The sequence below is a fragment of the Nothobranchius furzeri genome, chromosome 11, assembly GCF_043380555.1.
Source record: "Nothobranchius furzeri strain GRZ-AD chromosome 11, NfurGRZ-RIMD1, whole genome shotgun sequence".
Lineage (NCBI taxonomy): Eukaryota > Metazoa > Chordata > Actinopteri > Cyprinodontiformes > Nothobranchiidae > Nothobranchius > Nothobranchius furzeri.
In genome coordinates, this window is record NC_091751.1 from 33,197,364 (window position 1) to 33,218,903 (window position 21,540).

General features: G+C 45.2%; 1 protein-coding gene across 1 annotated transcript in view; it reads right to left on the minus strand.

Moving 5' to 3' along the window:
• Positions 1 to 21,540, minus strand: part of csmd2 (CUB and Sushi multiple domains 2) — a 338,433-nt gene that overhangs the window by 305,773 nt on the left and 11,120 nt on the right. Inside the window, exon 2 of the mRNA XM_070541492.1 lies at positions 7,937 to 8,153. Within this exon, the coding sequence (XP_070397593.1) occupies positions 7,937 to 8,153 (217 nt within the window). The remainder of the gene's footprint in view (positions 1 to 7,936; positions 8,154 to 21,540) is intronic.

A 21,540-nucleotide genomic window follows, 5' to 3' on the forward strand; every position in this document is an offset into this window, starting at 1 on the left:
TAATGAACGCTCAAGTGGGAACATTTGTGTGCGCTAACTTCCAAAGCACACAAGTTTGTTGTCATTTTCTAAAGTGTACGTACATTGTGAGAGATTGATGCCCGAGGTCTCCACCAAGGAAGAGTTATAGTTGCAGCAGGAGGTGTTGTGGCATGTCACCCGCTCTCACCCTGACCCACGCTCTGTGGCTCTTTCCAAGCGTGACTCACTGATTCACACAAAGAGTATGAGACACGGCTGAACTCTAACACACCAGATGCTGAAAGATGAGACAGCAGCATTCATCCAGCAAAGCTACGCTAGTGCTAGCGCTGGAAGTATTGAAGTTAAACCTCTGGAAGATGACTGGTGTTAACTCAGTGGAGATAAAAAAAAATAGCTGATCTGCAGCCAAATAAGAGTGCTATTAAATATTAAACAGCCATATATTTTCATGTGAACAGCTGGGATGTTGCAAGCAAAAAAATAATCTGTAGTAACCGTTTTCCAGCTCAGTGCCATTTATTCAGTGCTTAAAAGTGTGTGTGTGTGTGTGTGTGTGTGTGTGTGTGTGTGTGTGTGTGTGTGTGTTGACACTGATTCAGGCTGTAAACTAAAACACTCGCTGACAAACACAACTAAAAAACCCACGCGGTGACTCGAAGGCCCATCACTATGCACGGGCGCTCCTTATTTAGGTCCATTTCTGCCTGTAGGCTGAAAATCTGTCCTCCTCCCTCTCTCCATCTACCCCACGCATCTCAGCCTGCCAAGCTAGAACCCCCATGCCTCCTGCTCCATCCTCTCAGTCACTCCAAGAAGAAGGACTACTGTGAGGCGAGATGCTTTCACACACCCCAGCACCTTTTTTCTGCACTGGGATGTACTCAGTGTTCCTTGACTGGCAGCTACAAGGTGAAATGTGACACAAAAAGTAAGAAAAAGATGAATTCCTCCCTCCATACTAAGAAATGTGCACACTCTCAAACCCCAGTGACAGCTCTGGTGAAAGTCACGGTCAGGATGACTGTTGTTTTAGTCATGAAATGCCCTCACTGACTTCAGTGCTACCATTTTCGTCACACTTGTATCCAAGATGCAGGGTTGTTGGTGTCTGGGAACACTGTTTAAATAAAGGTTTAAAAGACAAAAACCCTAAACATTTTCCTGACCAAAACTAACGTACTTTCTAAAGTACGCACTTCTGCATTTACTCTGTGTTTCAGATGGCTGCTCATTTCCATAAGTGTTGGCATGCTGCGAGCAGAGACTCTCTGGTAATCCATCACAGTAACATTTTCACTTTGTGAAATTACACTACTGTCAAGAGGCAGCAAAGACCAAAAACTTTCACTCAAATTAGAAAACAACTTCCTGGATGCTCAGCTGAGAGTTAAAAACAAGTTTGGACTGTTTGTTTTTTTAAAGCATTAAAATGCCCATAAGGTTCAAGCCACGGGCATCCAATCTGTCCATCTACAGAGGTGGACAGAAGTGTTGGTCAGTGAAAGAAAACCCCACAATGGTCACAGAGATGACTTGCATCTGACAAAAGTAATATTGAACACGAATTCTATGAAATGTAACCAATGAATGTCAGACATTGCTTTCCATCAATGCTTCAACATAATTATTTAAAAAATAAACTCTTGGAACAGGCCTGGAAAACACGATGGCCCTGGATTACTGTTTTTTTTTGGCACAACTGATTGAGACAATCACTGTTATCAAACAGTTCCTGAAACTGTCCATGATAAGTCTGCACCTGTCAGCAGGTATTTTGGCCCACTCCTCATGAGTAAACTGCTCCAGTTGTCTCAGGTTTGAAGAAAGTCTTTACCAGGCGGCATGTTTCAGCTCCTTCCAAAGATGCTCAATAGGACTGAGGTCAGGGCTCTTAGAAGACCACTTTAGAAGACCAGCTGTGTGTTTTGGCTTGTTGTCCTGTTGCAAGACCCATGACCTGTGACTGAGAACAAGCTTTCTAGGACTACCCAGCACATATCTCTCTAGAATCCCTTCAGTCTTGATATTTTATTGTACCCACACTGATTCAAGACACCCTGTGCCAGATGCGGCAAAGCAGCCCCAGAACATAACAGAGCCTCCTCCGTGTTTCACAGTAGGTGCAGCGTTCTTTTCTTTTCTTACGTCAGTGAATATAGAGCTGATGTGCCTTAGGAAAAAACTCTGTTTTTGTCTCATGTGCCCATAGGATTTATCTTTGACTTGTCCACATATAGTTTGGCACATTCCGGTCTGACTTCTTTATGAAGTTTTCAACAATGGTGTCCTTCTTGCTCATCTCCCATGTGGTCCACTTTGGCTCAAACAGCGATGGATGGTGTGATCTGACACTGATGTTCCTTGAGCTTGAAGTTCACCTTGGACTTCTTTAGAAGTTTGTTTTGTTACTCTTCAGATTATCCATCTCATTGATTCGTCCTAAATTTTCCTCCTGCGGCCACGTCCATGGATGTTATATTTCTGAATAATAGGTGCAACTGTAGTCACAGGAACATCTAGCTGCTTGGAGATGGTCTTACAGACATCAACTTTAACATGCCTGTCTAGAATTTTCTTTCTAATCTCCTGAGACAACTCTTTTCTTCCCTTCCTCTGGTCCATGCTGAGTGTGGTACACATCATGTCACCATTGACTACCTGGAGTCATATATATATATATATATATATATAGGTCCACTGACTGATCACGAGATTGTAGACCTGTGATGCTAATTAGTGAACACACCTTGAATTAAAACGTCCCTTTTCAGTCTTTTCAAGGGTACCATCATTTTTGTCCAGGCCTGTTCCGTGAGTTTTATTTTTCGTGTCCTGTCTGGCTGTGAAGCAAACAGAATTAATGTCTGAATGCTGGTGACAAGCCTTACAGATTTACTCTCAGGTGGAGCATCAAAGCTTCTGCTTTTAATGTCACGCCTGACACTTAAAACTATATTGTTATTGTTTTTTGAATGCTTTGAAATTCCGACCAGACACGGAGACAGAGGTGAAAGAGAAAGACACAGACAAAGGTGGGGGGTTCCACAAAAATAAACAATCAATGATGAACAAGAGTCTACTTCTAGACATGCAGAAAAGGGACACACAACAATACAACAGGAGCAAGCTATCACTGCATCAACTTGATGAAGACATATAAAATCTGCATTGTTTTACTGAACAATCACACAATAATAAAATTACAGTGTATTTAGTGCCAACCACAGCTTTAAGACCTGTGTTGAATGTGCCCAAGCCCATACTTATGAGAGGACCATGTGAGCACCTGTGTGTGTACACACTCTTGTATATGTAAGGTTTCTCTATAGGAGCGTCCAATAAAGAGTGTGAGGGGCCACAGATCTGCCCCCAAAGATGTGCAGGAGACGGAGGGAGCTCCAAGTCCCAGAGATCCAGGAGATGCCCCAGAGTACAGGGACCCCAAGGAGACTGCGACCAGAAAAGCCCATGCCCCCCTCGAGAGGCGCAAAAGATCGCCCCCGGGGGGCCACAACCAGCAGCCAGCAGAGTCCCGGGAGACATCGGCAGCAAGCCCACAGGCCCGTCCGCAGCCTCCGACCCCCCCAGCCGGCCGAGCCTGGGACCCAGCGACCCAGGGGCGACCACCCCCACCGGGGACCCAGCAGAGCCCAGGGACCCAGATCCCATCAGGCAGCCACCGGGATTGATCAGGCAGACGCCAAAAATCTTAAACCATCTGACCCGGGAGCCACGAACACTCAGGCAGACCAAGGCACAGCACTCCACACCAGGTGTGGTGGGGGAGGAGAGACGAAGATCTATATCATCAAAAGAAGTCCCAGGAGAAGGGAGGAGTCAAAGGCCCCACCTGACATATACAGTCATACACAGACACAGTCACACACTCCCTTCCTCATGCTCACACATACACATACAACCAAAGACTTACAAAAATGGACACCGGACACCCACTCATGCTCTCCATACACACCCTATTCACTCTTGTCCTGGTACTGCTGCACATGGGGTACAAACATTACCGGTTCCCAGAGTTCTACCCTTTCTGCTGGGGTGACCCGCACTTGTATAGCGCCTCTCAGAGTAAGGACTCCAAAGCACTTTACACTACAGTGTATCATTCATCCATTCACACACACATTCACACACTGGTGGGGATGAGCTACGATGTAGCCACAGCTGCTCTGGGGCGCACTGACAGAGGAGAGGCTGCCGAGCACAGGCGTTGCCGGTCCCTGCGATCACCACCAGGAGGCAAGGTGGTTTAAGTGTCTTGCCCAAGGACACAACAGCAGAATTCTCTGTCCGGAGCTGGGATTGAACCTTCTGATTACTGGACAACCCGCTCAACCTGTTGAGCTACTGCTGCCCAGGATGCTGATGAGCAGGCTCCCCCACCCAATGCTGAGCAAAGCAACCCACCACCCCAGACCCCAACGAGACGGCCGGATCTCCCTCCTATCCTCCAGCCCTGGGAAGCCAAGCGACAACAGTGGTGTGCTAAGACCCCTAGTCTCCCTTCACCTGCACCAATATAGTGTTAGTGCGTGTTGATGTGGTGTATTCCATGTCTGTGGTGAGCGGGCATTGCAGACATCGTCTGGCCTACGCCAGCTGATGCCACCACACCACCCCACTTGCATACACAGCCCTCTGTGTCTAAGTGCAGTTTAAAATTGGAAGTGGGCACCGGCACTCGGGATGAGGCTGAAAAATCCCCCTGCCAAATGCCGTTGAATGTGCTCACTCCCAAGGCCCTAAGTGTGTTTTTCCGTGGAATGTCGTTAGTGGAAGTGTTTAATGTGCAAATAAAATTGGGGGGCAGGTTGCTACAGGAATGCGGAAATGGGGTCCATACCCGCACCCCCTGACATGTTTACCCCCCGAGGTCCTATGTGCATTATTGTGTGCTGATGTGACGGAGCAGGAGGAGAAAAAATGTGTGAGGATGGAGAGGAATGGCTGGTTGGCCTAAGCCCTCCAAGGAGCCAGCTCTTCCACTGGCCCCAATAGGCACCTCTGTTCTCAAAATTCCCCCCAGGGCATGGAGACCCCAGCCCATCTTGCCAGGCAACCCCCCAGTGAACCTACCTCCAGGGAATGTCCGGATACTCCAAACTCAGACCTGGCTGTTAAGTTTAAAAAATATATATTTTGGGGAAAAACCCAGGGAATTCCCTTGCATGCTGAGGATGGGGGGTGACCAAATATGATTAAAGGTGCAGTATGTAAAAATGGTGGCGTGTCTCCTGGGAGCTAATACTGCAGCACTGACATCGATGGAGTGGCATAAAGCTCCAGAGTTGTTTAAAGTGGTAGCAGCAAGCACATTTTACCACAGGATGTCATTTTACTTATTTTCTACATAATGCACCTTTAATTGAGGGTGTATCTATATGTTAATGACAGAGAAAAGACACAAGCACCTGGGTACACACAGGTGGGATTTATCATCAGGCGACTGCAGAGAAACGAGAGACCAGATCAGGTTTTCGACAGTTCGTACAAACATTTTAAATTTCGATCAAAGGGAGGAATACAGTATAGAACAGTTTCTACGAGCATTTATTAAATGAGGGCCCAGGTGTTGGTTGTGATCTGTGCTACATAGCTGACTGTAACTCCCTCTCTCACACACACACACACACACACCCTAACTTGGTTTAAGTTGAAATTTTCATAGTGGTGTTTCCTTGTCTCACTGATGGCAGGAATAAATAAACACATGTGGAGAACGAAAGCAGAGCCGATCACTTTAGCAGGATGCATGCAAATCTGTTGATTCCAGGTGGGAATAAAGGTTGTTTTGCAGAATTGTCAGCATGTAGCTTATATAAAAACACTATGCTGAGGACAGAATCGGCATGCTAAAATAAGATGAGCTACTGAAAAAAATCTGAACAAAAATCTAAAGAAAAGGAATAAATTTGGAGGGAAATTGACTTGTGACACGTGTGGGAGATGGGAGCAAACAAAGGGTGTGTGTGTGTGTGTGTGTGTGTGTGTGTGTGTGTGTGTGTGTGTGTGTGTGTGTGTGTGTGTGTGTGTGTGTGTGTGTGTGCGTGCGTGCATGCGTGTGTGTGTGTTAGACCTCTGATTTACAAAGCAGTTCCTTTCTCTCTGCATTCCATCACTTTTGTCTCTCTTCCTTCAATCAACCCATTTTCTCTTTTCCTTTCAAGCTCAGTCATCCTTCCTTCCTCCTGCTTTCATCCAAAGAGTTTATAGACTGAGAGCCTCCCTCTGTCCTACTGGAACATACGACAACACCCAGAGGTCCAAACATGAGAGAGGCTGAGGAGCAGAGCCCATCCACATTCTCCTCTCTCTTTCCTTCCTTACTGCTGGGAGATGCAGTAGAGGCACAAAACGAGAGGGCCCGTGAAGAGCAGAGGTGATGTGAGACCATGGGGAGGACAGCAAAGGACAACATTCTGAGAGTTCTGCTTTTGTTCATTTGGAGGTCCTAGAATCAGCAGGTCAAGATTCCTAAAAAGAAACAAGAACTGAACACAGTTCAGGTGATAGTTTGGTTCTATGTTGCTAATCAGCATTAGTAATTTGGAGTATTTGGTGTTAATTTTACTCTAAGCCATTGTTGTTGAAAGACGTCAAATCAGCACAGAACTGTGAATTATTACTTATTGTTGAATGATTTCATGTGTCCTATAAACTCATGTTTTCTAGATGTTACCAGCAGTCCTGTTAGCCTGGTCTCAGTGAACAGCTGTTTCCAGCTCCCACAGCTGTGGGCTGTACGGGTTTCATAATAAAAACCACTACTTGTCTTCTTTAACCCGAGCTTTAGTCTCTCACTTCTCTCCGGGATTAAAGTTAATTAAACTGCCCTCACTTGTCAGATCTGGATATCTGATTATTTTTGCCTTTACTTGGAATTAGGAAAGATGACCCAGATGTCCTAAAAACTGCCAAACAAGATCAATGGCTGCTTAGATCTGGTCTGGTTGGGCCCCAGGGAGAAACCATGAAGAGTGTCAAAGTGAAGGTAAGTAAGTCTTCACCAGCGGAGCTCGTCTGAGTCGTTTGTGTTTGAATGGTTTGTTTAGATTTATTTAAAATGAAGAATGTTTTCCCTTGAGAGTTTGTGTGTTTGTTCTTTAAAGAGCAAGTCACGCTCCAAATCAACATTTTTTGGCTGATAAACTATATAAATGTGTGTCTAATCGTGCTGCAGACACGTGTAGTCAATAGTTTTGCACTTTAGAGCATTTTAGTTAAAATAAAATGTTTCTGCCTAAAACTGTCAGTCTTGTGCCGTTGTCAGGTAAAAACTCTGCACTGCGTATGAATTTAAAACTGCCATCGCTATTGGCTAAGAGGTACACTATGATGTTGGCTGGTACATTATGATGTCATAATGTCATTGTGAACCTGTGTGTGTGTGTGTATTTGTTAGCAGCTCCACCCTCTTGGTCTGCAAGGCAACAGCATTTGTTGCATTTTTCAAACAGGAAGTTGGAGTGGGGTAATACTCTGGTAGGGGGTGACTTGCTCTTTAACCAATCACATGTCTTGCTGGGAGCTTCACTGACACGGAGGAAACACCTTGACTGGTCCAGACCATCTACTCATCCAGGTGACCTCTGTCACCTAGATCTATAATCCACCCTTTTTCCTCATTTTTAGTGAGGCCCTCAAACCAAGCAGCTCATATCACCTTTCGCTATGCTAGCATCGTTTCTGGGTGTTGAACTGCACTCGAGGATTCTTCACACCCAAGTGAGCTTTGGTTCACTTTCCAGTGGATCACCTTGAAGGGTGTCAGAGATCCAGCCAGTGAAGATAAGCTCCAGCGGCCTCTACTGTCAGCAGCAGCTTCAGCTACAAGGGCCTGTGAAGGACACTGCCAAGTTGACATGACGCGCCACCTTGTGGAACCATCCAGTAACAACAAGCTGTCACACAAAGCAGACGTTTGTAACTTATTTACCTTGTTCGCAGGTTCCCAGGGCTGGGTGGCCCATCATACACAGACAAGATGTCAAAGTCCTCCTCGAGAGCGAAGCCTTGAAACACCAGCTGTATCCGGTTGTGCTCCGCTGCCACAATGACCCACGTGCAGTTGGCGTAGTTGGGATAGCCGTACGGGTATCCAGGACTCTCTATGGTCCCATTGGGACTGTGTAAGGTGTAACTGCAGTTCTGACCTGGGAAAACAAAATAACAGAATAAAGTTTTTAGAGTTTTTTTAGTGAACACAAGAAAAGCATATAAGTAAAGAAATGGTACAAATGTACACCCACAGTCAAACAGTTGCACCAACATCTATTATCACCTGCAGCGCAGCATAAGGCATTAATATTGTAGCGCTAAGTGGCTCTCCCAGCTTCCCTTACCTTCCCCATCTCCATCAACACACATGTTCACTCGGCGGTCCTTCCAGCACATTAACAACAGGTTCCCGTGCTAATACACCACATGGCTAGAGTGGAGAAGGCGAGGGAGCGGGAGGGGGACACGCACTTGAGTGCTTCTTTAATTAATGTCATCTTTTCTTTTTTTACTCACTTAAACAGCCTTGAATCTGAGGTTTCACTCCTGCACGGTGCAAGAGCGACAGCTCGGAGGGACATATTAAGTATTTGTGTCTGTGTTTTCAGTCTCTGAGGATTTAGCTATGATTGTGCCAACATTTTCCTTTTTTGGTGCAATTCCCACATCTGGAGTGTTTATATGCCTGCAGAGACTCGACTGTAATTGATGGTGCAGTGATTTGATCTCGTACTTTGGTAGCGATGGTTATCTTCTAGCGTAACAGCAAAGTAAAATCTAGTTTCAACCTCAGCTAAGGGAAAATGTGAGCAGTCAGCTGTCGGTGTGTCTGCGACTAGCGGAACGAGCACAGACTTGGTTAGAGCGATAGCAGCTAACAGGTCTGCACCAAACAATTACCCTTGAGCGTGCTGTTTAGACAAGCCATCAATGTTTCTACAAACCAAATTACAATGTAGCTGGATTTAAATGTAATTATGGGGATAAGTGTTGGACATTTGTTAGGAGCATAATTTAAAAAAGAACTTGCAGTAGATTGCATGTGTTTCATTGATATAAGCTGAAAGTAAGGCTACCAAGTATATCAGAGCATGAAGGTCCCAGAACTGAAGAGAAATGATTCAAAGTTTCTAAAACCTGCTGAAATTGTGACGTTTTACTTTTGAAGTGAAACAGCAAAAGATGGCTTCTATACTCCACTGCATCCAGATGACCACACTGTGCGCCAGTAAAAAGCATTTTTTTACACGTAACTTACTTTTGTTCAATAAAGTTCTGGGGAAAAGGGTAATTCAAAGATGTTGCACCCGTGCAACGTTTAAAAATAGACAGACACGCACAGCTCTGCTCTGATATGGAAGAGCCTGGGGGAAAATCAGTACGTCATTAGCACCAACCATAGATATGTACAGACTAGCGAGAAAAGCAATTTTTGATCTTCTTTTTCTGCAGCGGTTTTAGTGCTTTTCGGTGCACCGCTGCTGATACAGCGCCCCTCTAGTGGCGCAATGCTGCAACTGCAGTTAAAATAACATCAATATAGCTGGAGGCAGAGTGAAATCAGGCTGGGGCGGAACAAAATTAGCTGAAGGCGGCCGCCACGCAAATTTGAATGCAGGAAACACCCTAGCTAAATAAAAAGATGTTTTGGATTATCAAAATACTGTAGAGGTTTTTGTAAAAGTCTTTCAGTTCAATAAGACGTCGAATGCTGACGATTCTTCCTGTAAACCAACACATTTTATTCTTTTTGGGGGTTTGTTGAGAACATGTCGTACATGTTTTTATGAAAGTCTTTCCACACCCGTAGATACAATTATTACCAAGTTGTGTAAAAACAAAACCTAAAGAAAGGTTCCTCTCCCACACACTCTGTGCCTAATCTAAGATATTTTATTTGTCTGCTGTGAAAATCTGCCTCAGATCATGTGACAAGTGAATGGATTCAGGAAAGGTTTTCATTTGTAGCGGAGTTTTAGTCATGTTTTATCAGCGAAGCTGTTTGAATGCTGTACTTCAGTCGGAAAACAATTATGTCACACACACACACACACACACACACACACACACATCAATAAAAGATTGTCTTTAGGCAGCAGGTACAGCAGCAGACAGTTTTGGGAGGTCCGGCTTGTCGGGACGGAATCTGCATCATCAGGATAATAGCATCTCAAGTTCAAGTATATCCATCAGGCTGCTGTTGACTCCCAGGTGCCTGTCGCAGCAGAAACAGGCGCTAGCCGTCACTGTCCAGCTCCTCATGTTCACTTGACCTTCTCCAAAACAAGCTAATGCGTTAGCACTTGAACCCTGATAACTCAGGTGTTGGGTGACTTAATCCATGTAAAAGGAGTTAAGGAGTACTTTATATGAGCAGCTTCTTGACATCTGCTGGGTTTCCTCCGTTCTCCTCCTCTTAGCAAGCACCTTCACTTATATTCTTCTAATGAAGCGGAACAATAAGGAGCTAAGGTGGAGTCACATCCATCAGACTTCCTTTCATTAAAGCCTCTGAATGAGCTCTGGAAGTGAGTCTCCACCCCTCCAATTAAAATCAGGTCAATACTAATATCCAGGTAAAACCCCACGTCCTTCTCTTCCTCCTGATTTTCATATATGCAGTCTAGTCAATAACCCCCTCATCATCTCCTTCATTATGAAGCTTCGGTCAGACAAACACCAATCAATGGGCTCATGCAGCGGCCCACGGCAGGGACTGATGGGGTCAGGGTCAGCTCTGCTGCTTTTGTGTGTTGGCTCTACTGTGTAAATCTGAGGAACAATACCGGGGCAATCAAAGCACCCCAGTTGTTATTAATCAGTTTTCAGGATGGAATGGAAACACTGCTAGGATGAAATGGAACTTTAATTGCTCTTGGGTTGCAGCTTAAGTGAAAACACAAAGCAGAAACTGGAAACCAAACCAATGAGGAGGAACTGATGCTGCAGAATTTAGGCTCGTGTGTGGGGATTAATGCATCGAATCAATCAACTAATGCCGAAAATCTTACAACAGTGAATTAGGAATTTTAATTTTTATCATTTCAAAGTAAATTCAAAATGTTGAGAATAACTTCACTAAATTAAAGTTATTATTTGAGAATAAAATGGCAGCCAAGAACTAAACCAGCTGTGGTGGAGAAATCAACGGTACCCGTATTCCTCATGTGAATCAGCCAGTATAACCCCACAACTCTAATTGTCTATGGAGAAACATGTAACTGGAATCAGTCTGTTTCAGAAGCTTTGAGGTTTTGAGACTTTTATTGTGAAAGGATCAGATTCATCTGCTGTCAGATGAGTTCAGTAGCCTCTACACCTTTATTCAATTCAGTTCAATTTATTTCAAGTTTATTTATATAGCGCCAAATCACGACAAGAGTCGTCTCAAGGCATTTCATGCAGTAAACATTCCAATACAGGTCAGGGGCCTCATTTATCAAGCTTGTTTACGCACAAAACGAGGTCAGAATTCTGCGTAATCAACTTTCCACGCAAACTTTGGGATTTATGAAAGAAAATTTAGTGGAAAAATGTGCGAAACTTTAAGTTGACTAAGGACCTGGTTTATGCACATGTTGGACATGAGAACACCTGCAGTGCTGCTGCTGAGAAGGATAAAATTATGAAATCCTGCAGCATGATCACTTGTACTGCTTCGTTTTCACACAGAACAAGAACCCCCACATGCACACACACGAGCGCGTACACACACATGCGCGCACACTCACACACACGGGCTCACACACACACACACACACACACACACACACACACACACACACAGCCTAAAGCGCAGAATACGGAATGTAGAATATCAGCAGGGGGACAGATTGAGACAGGATTTCATGCGTCTGTGACAGTGTGTGTGTCCTGTCACTGTAACCCGATTGATCATGCGCCCTGGCTACTTGTACAACGAAGCTCTCTGTTTGGCTGACTGGTTAGTGTGCGTGACTTTCACCAGGGAGTCTGGGGATCAAATCCCGATTGGACCATTTTTTAAATATCAGCCACAGATCTCTCTGAAGAATTCACAACATTGACGGCTTCAGCAACGCTGTGCCACTCCGTGGATTTTCTCTTATTTGTTTTGCAAAAGCACTTCCTTTCATTTCAACACCTCACCCACAAATACCTCAATTTCTGCTTCTGTGAAATTGCGCTTCCTTGATCTGCCTTGATCTATGGTCGCCATGTCATTGGCGGAGCACTGCAACAGGCAGCTTATGTATATGCATGAGATCCACAAGGCACTTTGCATTGACTATTTATAGCAGTAAGTGGGCATGGTGAGAGCGGGATGTGACTAAAATGCAGCTGAGATACATTCTTGTTAGTCTCCGATTTATGAAGCAGAGATTGTGTGCAGCTGTGCGTACTCCATGTTTGATAGATCACAAACCTACTTGGCGTAAGTACTTTTTTTTTACTGAGCTTAAGTACGGTTTTAGTAAGGATTCTACACAATGTTTTATAAATGAGACCCCAGTTCATTAAACCAATCAGTAAAAAGTTTCCTATATAAGGAACCCAGTAAATTGAATCAGGTCACTGACTGGTGTCAGAATCTCTACAGGAATCCTCATAATAAGCAAGCATTTAAGGACAGTGGAGAGGAAAACTCCCTTTTAACAGGAAGAAATTCCAGAACTGCGCTGCTCTGGGTGGCTGCATGTTGGAGTAGCTCTGTTGACTATATGTAAGTTTTGCCATTTCTTGGACATTTTTTCTTATGATTTCTCGGGAGGAACGGTAATTTTTTGGACATTTTACTTTTCTGTTTCGGGTGCTGTGAAGCTTGGAGGATTTTTACTGCTATTTTTTCACTTTTTTCACTTTTTGAGCATTTGTTATGATGCGTAACCATGGCAACAAGCTGGTTTATAATCGGGAGCAGCTGATTAACATTGGAATTGCTGAAATAATACCTCAACTTAAGCCACAAATCCCAAATGAGCTAAAACGCAAGAAGCGTGGGTGCAGAGCAGGAGCAAAACGGAGACAGAGAAAGAGGAAATTCAAACCATCTCTTCCATTGGTCATAATGGGCAATGTGAGATCACTGGCCAACAAGATGGATGAACTCCAAGCCCTTTCAAGGACTCAGCCAGAGTTTCGGCAGTGCAGTGTTATGTGTTTCACTGAGACGTGGCTGCAGGACCGTATCCCCAATTCCAGCGACTCTCTGCCAGGATTCCTGACTGTACGAGCAGACAGAGATCTGAAGAGGAGCAGGAAAAGAAAAGGAGGTGGAGTGGCAGTGCTTGTCAACAACAGATGGTGCCATACAGGTCATGTTTCAGTGAAATGTCGTCTCTGCAGCCCAGATGTTGAACTCTTGACAGTAAGTTGTCGCCCATATTATTTGCCAAGAGAGTTCACCAGTGTTGTCTTGGCAACTGTTTATATTCCACCTTCAGCCATTGATGAAAATGCATGTGATGCCATCAGTTCCGTTGTCGCTAAGCTACAAACCCAGCACCCCAATGCATTTGTGGCTATATCTGGTGATTTTAATCATGCCTCGCTCTCTGCTACACTTCCAACATTTCAACAGTTTGTCAGCTTCTCCACCAGAGAAAACAAGACATTGGATTTGTGTTATGCCAATGTAAAGAATGCATACATGTCCGAAACAAGACCTCCTCTGGGACGATCAGATCACAGTCTTGTTTGTCTCTGCTCAGACTACAAACCACTTGTTCAGAGACAACCTGTAACAAGAAGAACTGTGAGAAAATGGTCACAGGATGCTGAAGAAGCCCTGCAGGGTTGTTTTGAGACCACAGATTGGATGACTCTCTGCCAAGGATATGAAGAGGAACCCAATGCCATGACTGGATGTGTCAATGACTATATAAACTTCTGTGTGAACATCATCATTCCCACCAGAACAGTGAGATGCTTCGCTAATAACAAACCGTGGATCACCAGTGAACTGACAAATCTGCTAAATGAGAAAAAAAGAGCCTTCAAGAAGGGAGACAGGGAATTATAGAGGAGTATACAGAGGCAACTGAAGATCAAGATCAGAGACAGCAAGGAGGCATACAGGAAGAAGCTGGAGAACAAACTACAGAGGAACAATATCAGAGATGTCTGGTCAGGGATGAAGAAGATCACAGGCTTCAAGCAGAGGAAGGATTGCACAGATGGCAGCCTGGACACAGCCAATGAACTGAACAAGTTCTTCAATAGGTTCAGTTCAGGAACAAACCCAGCATCCTCCTCGCCTGTCCCCAGCCAATCATACATCCCATCCTCCTCTGATCCAACATTTTCCTGTCACACGCCAGCTCTTTTGTCCTCTAATGCAGTCATGGACTCATCTGGTTCTATGAATCTGTCTTCAACCAAGTCAGGAGATGCTGCTGCCCCATTTACCTCCCCCTCCCACCTATCTGTCTCTAGAAGTCAGGTGAAAAGGCAGCTGGAGAGACTGAACAGGAACAAGGCTGCAGGTCCAGATGGTGTCAGCCCCAGGGTACTGAAGGCCTGTGCAGAGCAGCTCTGTGGGATTCTGCAGCACCTCTTCAACCTCAGCCTGGCCCAGGAGAAGGTTCCAGTCCTGTGGAAGGCATCCTGCCTTGTTCCATTTCCAAAGAAAACTCGCCCATCAGTCAATGACAACTACAGATCGGTTGTCCTGACATCCCACATCATGAAGGTCCTGGGGAGACTCCTGTTGGTCCACCTGAATAAGCAAACTAGAACATATCAGGACCCGCTGCAGTTTGCTTATCGCCATGGAGTTGGAGTTGAAGATGCCATCATCCAGCTGCTTCAACCAACCCACTGTCATCTGGACAAAGCAGGCAGCACTGTGAGGGTCATGTTCTTTGATTTCTCCAGTGCATTTAACACAATCCAGCCTGATGTACTTTGCCAGAAACTCCAGAAGACACAGGTGGGGGCCTCAACTATCGCCTGGATTAAAGACTACCTGACAAACAGACCACAGTTTGTGAGGCTGAAGAACTGCACATCAAACCAGGCAATCAGTAACATTGGAGCACCACAGGGGACTGTACTCTCACCATTCATTTTCACCCTGTACACCTCAGACTTCCAGTACAAATCAGAGACCTGTCATCTACAGAAATACTCAGATGACTCTGCAGTTGTCGGGTGTATCAGAGATGGACAGGAAGCTGAGTACAGAGAGCCGGTGGAGCGCTTTATGGCATGGTGTGGAAACAATCATCTGACCTTGAATGTGAACAAAACAAAGGAGATGATTTTAGACTTCAGAAGAAACGGGGTGGAGTCAAACACTGTTTCCATCATGGGAGAAGAAGTGGAGGTGTTTGAGGAATACTAATACCCTGGAGTTCATTTATACTAAGTAGTGTTTCTATGGTTACATTGTGATTTCTCAGTAAATATTCTATTTGGTAATATTCAGTAATCTGAGTAAAGAGTGTTTAGAGTGCTATCATCAACACGAGTGGGACGTTTGGGCCGAGTATTAAAACTTTAACGTGTGACTAGAGGAGCTGCTTCCATGATCTGAATATTAAAGAGTGAAAACAGGAAGACCACTTTACGCCTTTGTTGCATTAGGATCTCAGACTAACGTCACACACAACTGCTCCCAAAATGCTCTCTCCACTAAAAGATGTGAGTGGGGTTAACCAAGGCTGTGTAACTCTGGCCGTTCTTTGAGAGCCCAAGCCTTTGATTAAGTAGATCCTTCACTTGCGGCTGGGTTGAATTATTTAAGCCTCGCTCAGGGTGCATTATGAAATTAGCTGCTAGGAGCTGGTGACCTACTGTGAAGCTCCTCAGTGTAAATCTGCGGGGAAAAGCCCATGCAGCAGTTGACCCTACTGACAAACCATAAAGCCCCATAAAGAGACTGCTGGCCATGCGGTTTTAGCGATGGACCACCAGCAAAGCAGAAGGGCATGTTTTCTTGGCTAACACAAGTTCAGGTGTGCCATTATGAATATGGAATGCTGCTTCAGCAATTAGGAAAATGGCCGTCTTGTCTTAGTGATTTCCTACCTCTACATGATTTTGAGGAACATTGGCTCTCTCTGGAACGTCAACGACTGGCTGTGTGTGGACGCTCAGATACCCTGTCAGCCCGCTGTGTCACCGGCAGCATCCACGCTGCACTAACCGTGTCCGCTGCATGCACTGCCAAACGCCGTTACAGGGAGAGCGGTGACCTTCCACGGGCAGAGCTCCAGCTGTGTGCTTCAGAGCTTTTGTGTAGCAGCTATTGTTTGTTGTACCAGTGCAGTTGTTTAGTAGTGGGGCTTGGAGCTGAGGTAGTGCACTGTGACAGTTTGATGAATGCACAGTCAACGTACCGCACTTAGGCAGGACACCAACCTCTCAGAGTGGAGGAGTGAGACGGGAAGAGACAAAGGCAGACCAAAACCCACAGCGCTCAGGGTAAAAAAAATAATAGGACAGAAACTCAGAATAAAGGGATGAATGCATGTGAGGAAATAGATTTGAAAGATTGGATGCAGGTAAAAATAGAAGCAAAGGAGAGAGGGAAAGAAAAAAAGCATGAAAGGAAGTGAGACGTATGGAAGGGTGGGAGAAAAGGAGCAAGTCAGGTCAGCGAGATAAAGAGTCGGTGAGAGAATAAAGAAGTTTTCTGCTGAGGTCAGACAGCAGGAGTGACACTCACACATAACTCTGCCTCATCTGCACTTTAAACCTGTTCAGGGATGATTGTGTGTTTTGGTGGAAAAAAGTATTCATGTTTCTAGATGATGAAACTTTGGCCCTTTGGTCAAGACACACATGCCAGCAAATAGGCGTAATATGTCTTATAAAACCGCAATGTTAGCATGACAATGCCCACATTTTGCGGCATTCGTTCCGCCTCACTTGGTAGTAATTTAGCGGTAATTGTCTGTCTTATGAATCGCTATTTCACCTTGGCACAACAGAAGGGGGTGTCATGATGTTAATGCCGAGCTGCGGCCGGCAACTGCAGTGAAAATGAAAGTAAACGCGGGCTGTAAGTTTTGCTTTTTGAACAAAATCAGCTGAGACAGCAGATGGCAGAGCTCCGGTAGCTTCTCTCCGTTAAAGATGGATCTCGAGAGACTGCACGGGGACTGTGGAGGACAGACACCTTCAGGAAGGGCTTGTTAAAAAAATGCAGCCTAACCATTAAGGCATCAACTGCAATAAAAATCAAGTTAAGTCCAAGAAAAACAGAACTCTGTAGCAGCACAGGGACCGCCCCATACCGCCTTTATGCTGCCATCGCGTGATCTTTTACAAAATACGACACGATTGAGGCACGTTACCACTGCAGTTTAACCACTCATAAACGAGTTAACCCTGTTTCACACTGGAAGCATCAGCAGGGCGAAACCAAAGTGAACGATACGGTTTACTTGCAAACTTCAAAGCGGTCCTTTTGACACCGGGAGAGTCTCGGCAGCGGCACGGCTTCATTGCTGTGCTCTTTGCTGGACTCGCAAGATCACAAGATCCCTCGAGACGTCAGTTTGTTTACGCCATCCACCTTTAACCCTCTCAGGCTCAAAATAAGTTCTGGTAAAAGGACGAACAACTAAGTCCATCAGGGGCACTTCTGAGTTCAAAAATGCTCATGAAATACGTATGTGGAGTAAGCAGGTAGGTAGGTTTTAACTGTTGCAAATCTGCACAGCCTGGTTGTGGAGGGTTAAACCGAAAAGAAGGAAATCACGTTTCAGATCGCTGTTTGATGTCATATATGATGTTGTTCTTCTCCACTGTCAGGAATACCATGACAACACACCACAGCACTTCTGGAACAATCCTGGGAGTAAATCTGCTGTTGGGTCATACGTAAGCTTTATATATATGAAATTGCATTGGAGCAGTACTTTTATTTTGAAAATTACCAGGGATTTTACACTGAAACTGTGTGTGATTTCCTTTCCAGATGTGGATCGAGTTCTGGGCCGTGTCTGGAAACCGGTGCTTCACTGCTGGTTGGAAACGCTCCACAGACTATAATGGACTCCATCTGAAGCAGTGACGTTCCACACCGCTGAAGCTTTCAGTGTGAAACCGGGCTACGGCTCCCTGATGCCACCATGGCGTTGTGGCAAATTGATGGAATTACTGAACGTGGGTGAAACATTGTTACATAAACTAACGACTCGTTGTTTCTGTTTCCGTCTCCTGCTCCCTGCTGTGCTGTGTGCTTTTCTAAGTGAATGAAACCTTTGAAGGAGATCCCATCTTGTTGTGTACTCAAGATGTCTGCAGCAACCACTTCTATGTGGAAGCACAGTGGCTGGCCTAAACGTTTAGCAGTAACTCTCCATCAATACGTTCAAATCGTTTCCCAACTTCAGCTCTGTTAGGAAAAAAACGAGGCCATATTTGTAGAAAACATGTGTGTGTGTGTGTGTGTGCGTGCGTGCGTGCGTGCGTGCGTGCATGCGTGCATGTGCGTGTGTGTGTGTGTGTGTGTGTGTGTGTGTGTGTGTGCGCTGGTAACTGCCTCCTTGGTGAGAAGATAAACTCTTCCACTCCATCGATCCTATCAACACAACTATTTGTCTCATGGCACGCCGGCCCGATGCCCGCCTTGACCGCATCATAACCAAATTGACCTTAAAATGGCCGCCATTTAGATGGAAATGCACAGCTTAGTGATCTCACTCGCCTCCATGCATCCGCCTAATGTTTGGGCCGTGATGACACTGCCAGCCATTACAAACAGGTCAAATGCACTGGAAGGTGCTGGAGACGGGCTGATTCCCTCATCAGCGATTCTTCCCACTGAGGGATGATTCCTTAAAAGAGCAGAATCGAAGGATGCATTTCCATAACTGTTCCAAGGTTTCAGCATGAAGGAACAGGGAGACATACAGCAAACGCAAACACAGCAGCTGCTCCAGCCAACCCGTAGATGATACTGGAATAAACAAGGTCTTGGCTGTAAATACGGGAACATGTGTCCATACTGACAGCTCAGTCGTCCCAGCTGTGGCACGGAAAATCTTCTGTTGGGGATCTGTTGATGCCTATAGCGACGGTGATTGAATGCACTTGAACTCAACAACACATCGCCCTGGCAACATGATTAGAGGGTAAAATGTGATTGGTAAAGAAAGTGGCAGCTCAGAGATGATCCCTAAAGAATGTAAAGACACACATGTCTGTGCCTGTTATTGGCACCGGTGACACAAACACAAAGGAGCAAGTGTTCTCAGACCTGGGGGGGCTTGGTGGTTCCCTTCCAGCTGGGTCAAATTTAACCAGTGCCACCATCACCTGTGAAACATCCACCCACACACACTTTTTATCCTTTTCTCCAGCTGCAAAACAAACTCGACAGAGTTTACTTTTGGGTTTTCTTCTGCACACATACGACTTTTAAACAGAACAGCAGCAGCTCTAACAGCCCACGCTCACAGACATCAGTAGAAGGTAGCTCCTCCAGAGCCCAAAGCATGGACCTCTTCCTTTTCTGGAAAAAACAACAACCCAGCTCTCTGTAGTGAAGTGTGTGTGTGTGTGTGTGTGTGTGTGTGTGTGTGTGTGTGTGTGTGTGTGTGTGTATGTGTGTGTGTGTGTGTGTGTGTGTGTGTGTGTGTGTGTGTGTGTGTGTGTGTGTGTGTGTGTGTGTCTACCAGAATATTGGCTGATGAGGGGAGGTTGAGTAAAAGAGAAAGGATGAGCGTGCGGTCCATGTTGTTACCATGACAACAGTCCAGGAGTAAAAGAAGCTTGTTTCCCTTAATTATTTATCATGACTTAAGTTTGTTTTATGTGCAAATTTTACACTTCATGCACGATCGCCCCCTCACAGGTGTGCACATGGACTTACAGCAGGCCCGTTCAAGCACATACCCACACACACACACACACACACACACACACACACACACACACACACACACACACCCTCCAGTCTCCCTGATACTTGTGAGCAAAATTGTATGTGACACTGATGTGTGAAACAGTGAAAGTCAATTATCACCTCATTTTCATTCTCCTCACACATGAGTGCAGGCACTCTGACTTACATTAGACCCTCCATGAACCCGCTCAAACACTCACACCTAAATTACACCAGAAACCAGAGAACTTCCGTATCTGGACCGATCGATGGTGTCAACGGCAGGAGATCGCCCCACACTGGAATGTGAGACACGTCTTCTTTTGGGACAAACATGTTGATCGGTGCTTGAGTGAGTGAAAGTGAGAGGGCACTGGTGAGCATGTGCTCCTGTTTGAGGAGAGAGAGTCAGCACCAATCCAAAGGTCAGGGCATGACTGTCCCAGCAGGACGGCTCCATCTATCACACAGAGATGGATGAGCGGCGAATCAATCGGAGTCCAACTCACTGTTGTACACTTTGACCTTTTGACACAGATCCCACCCCTCAGCTGATAAGCTTCACCTGTGATTAAACACAGGAATAATCACACAATGTGGGACCATTTAACTTGAGCGTGGATTCAAGTGTTAACCCTCCCACCGTCTTCATGGGCGACCCCGTGAGGAAAGCTGACCATTGAGCAGGGTTGATGGTTTATCACTTGAGGTCCACGTGGCAGGGATGAGGTGGGGCTCACGCCTCATCCCTGCCACATGGACCCAAGTGATAAACCATCTACTCTGCTCAATGGTCAACTTTCCTCACGGGGTCGCCCATGAAGATAGAGGGAGGGTTAATGCTGTTTGCTTTAATTATGGCCTCGTTGCAACTGGGAGCAACCCGTCAGACTGGTAACGGAGCACGAGGAACATTAGCCCAGAGAACAGGTGAAAGACAAAAAATGGGAAAATCATGCAAAGTTAGTTTATGATTCACCAGTTATTACGGTAATCACCCGCCCTTAATGGCCGAAGCCTTCAGCTTACTGAGGATGCTAAATACAGAGGAGTGGACAAGGCGTGCTCGTGGGATTCAGAAAAGTGAACTTCTGAAGTGAGTGGATGAACCAGTTTGGTTTCATTCTTCCTGCAGGGCTAAACTTAAATGCTCCTGTGCACGAGGACAGCATTGGCCACGTTCAAACCCAGGTTCAAGCTGCTGACAGACATTTCTGCCACTGAGGGAAACAGAATAGGGGTCACTTGTTTAAAATGACTATTTTAGTCAGTGTTATTCAGGTGGTTCAGTCTAATGTTACTTGAAAGTTTCCAGATGCACATGTGAATTTTTTTTATATAGTTTGCCTCAAATTACTCCTAATCTGATTTTTTATAATTGTTGTGTTAACTGGATTAAGACAGCAAAGAATAAGTTAAAATGGAGATTTCAAAATAAGCACTTTTAATGTCATGACTTTGAGGAACATTTGTAATGAGGTTCTAAAGTTCACTCGGATGAGAAACCCAAAATAAATGTTAGAAACACACAAATGTAAGTCGTTGATTTAACCGCCATAAGCCATGGGCTGATGACACGTGAGGTTTGGACCTTGTTATGAAAGACATTTTAGGGACTGGACCTGTTGGGAGCTGGAGTACTGACATTAATGGACTTTTGCACCAGATTCTCGTTTTTAGAGTTCCATGTGGAACATTGACGATTGGTCCAATGAATGTAGAAA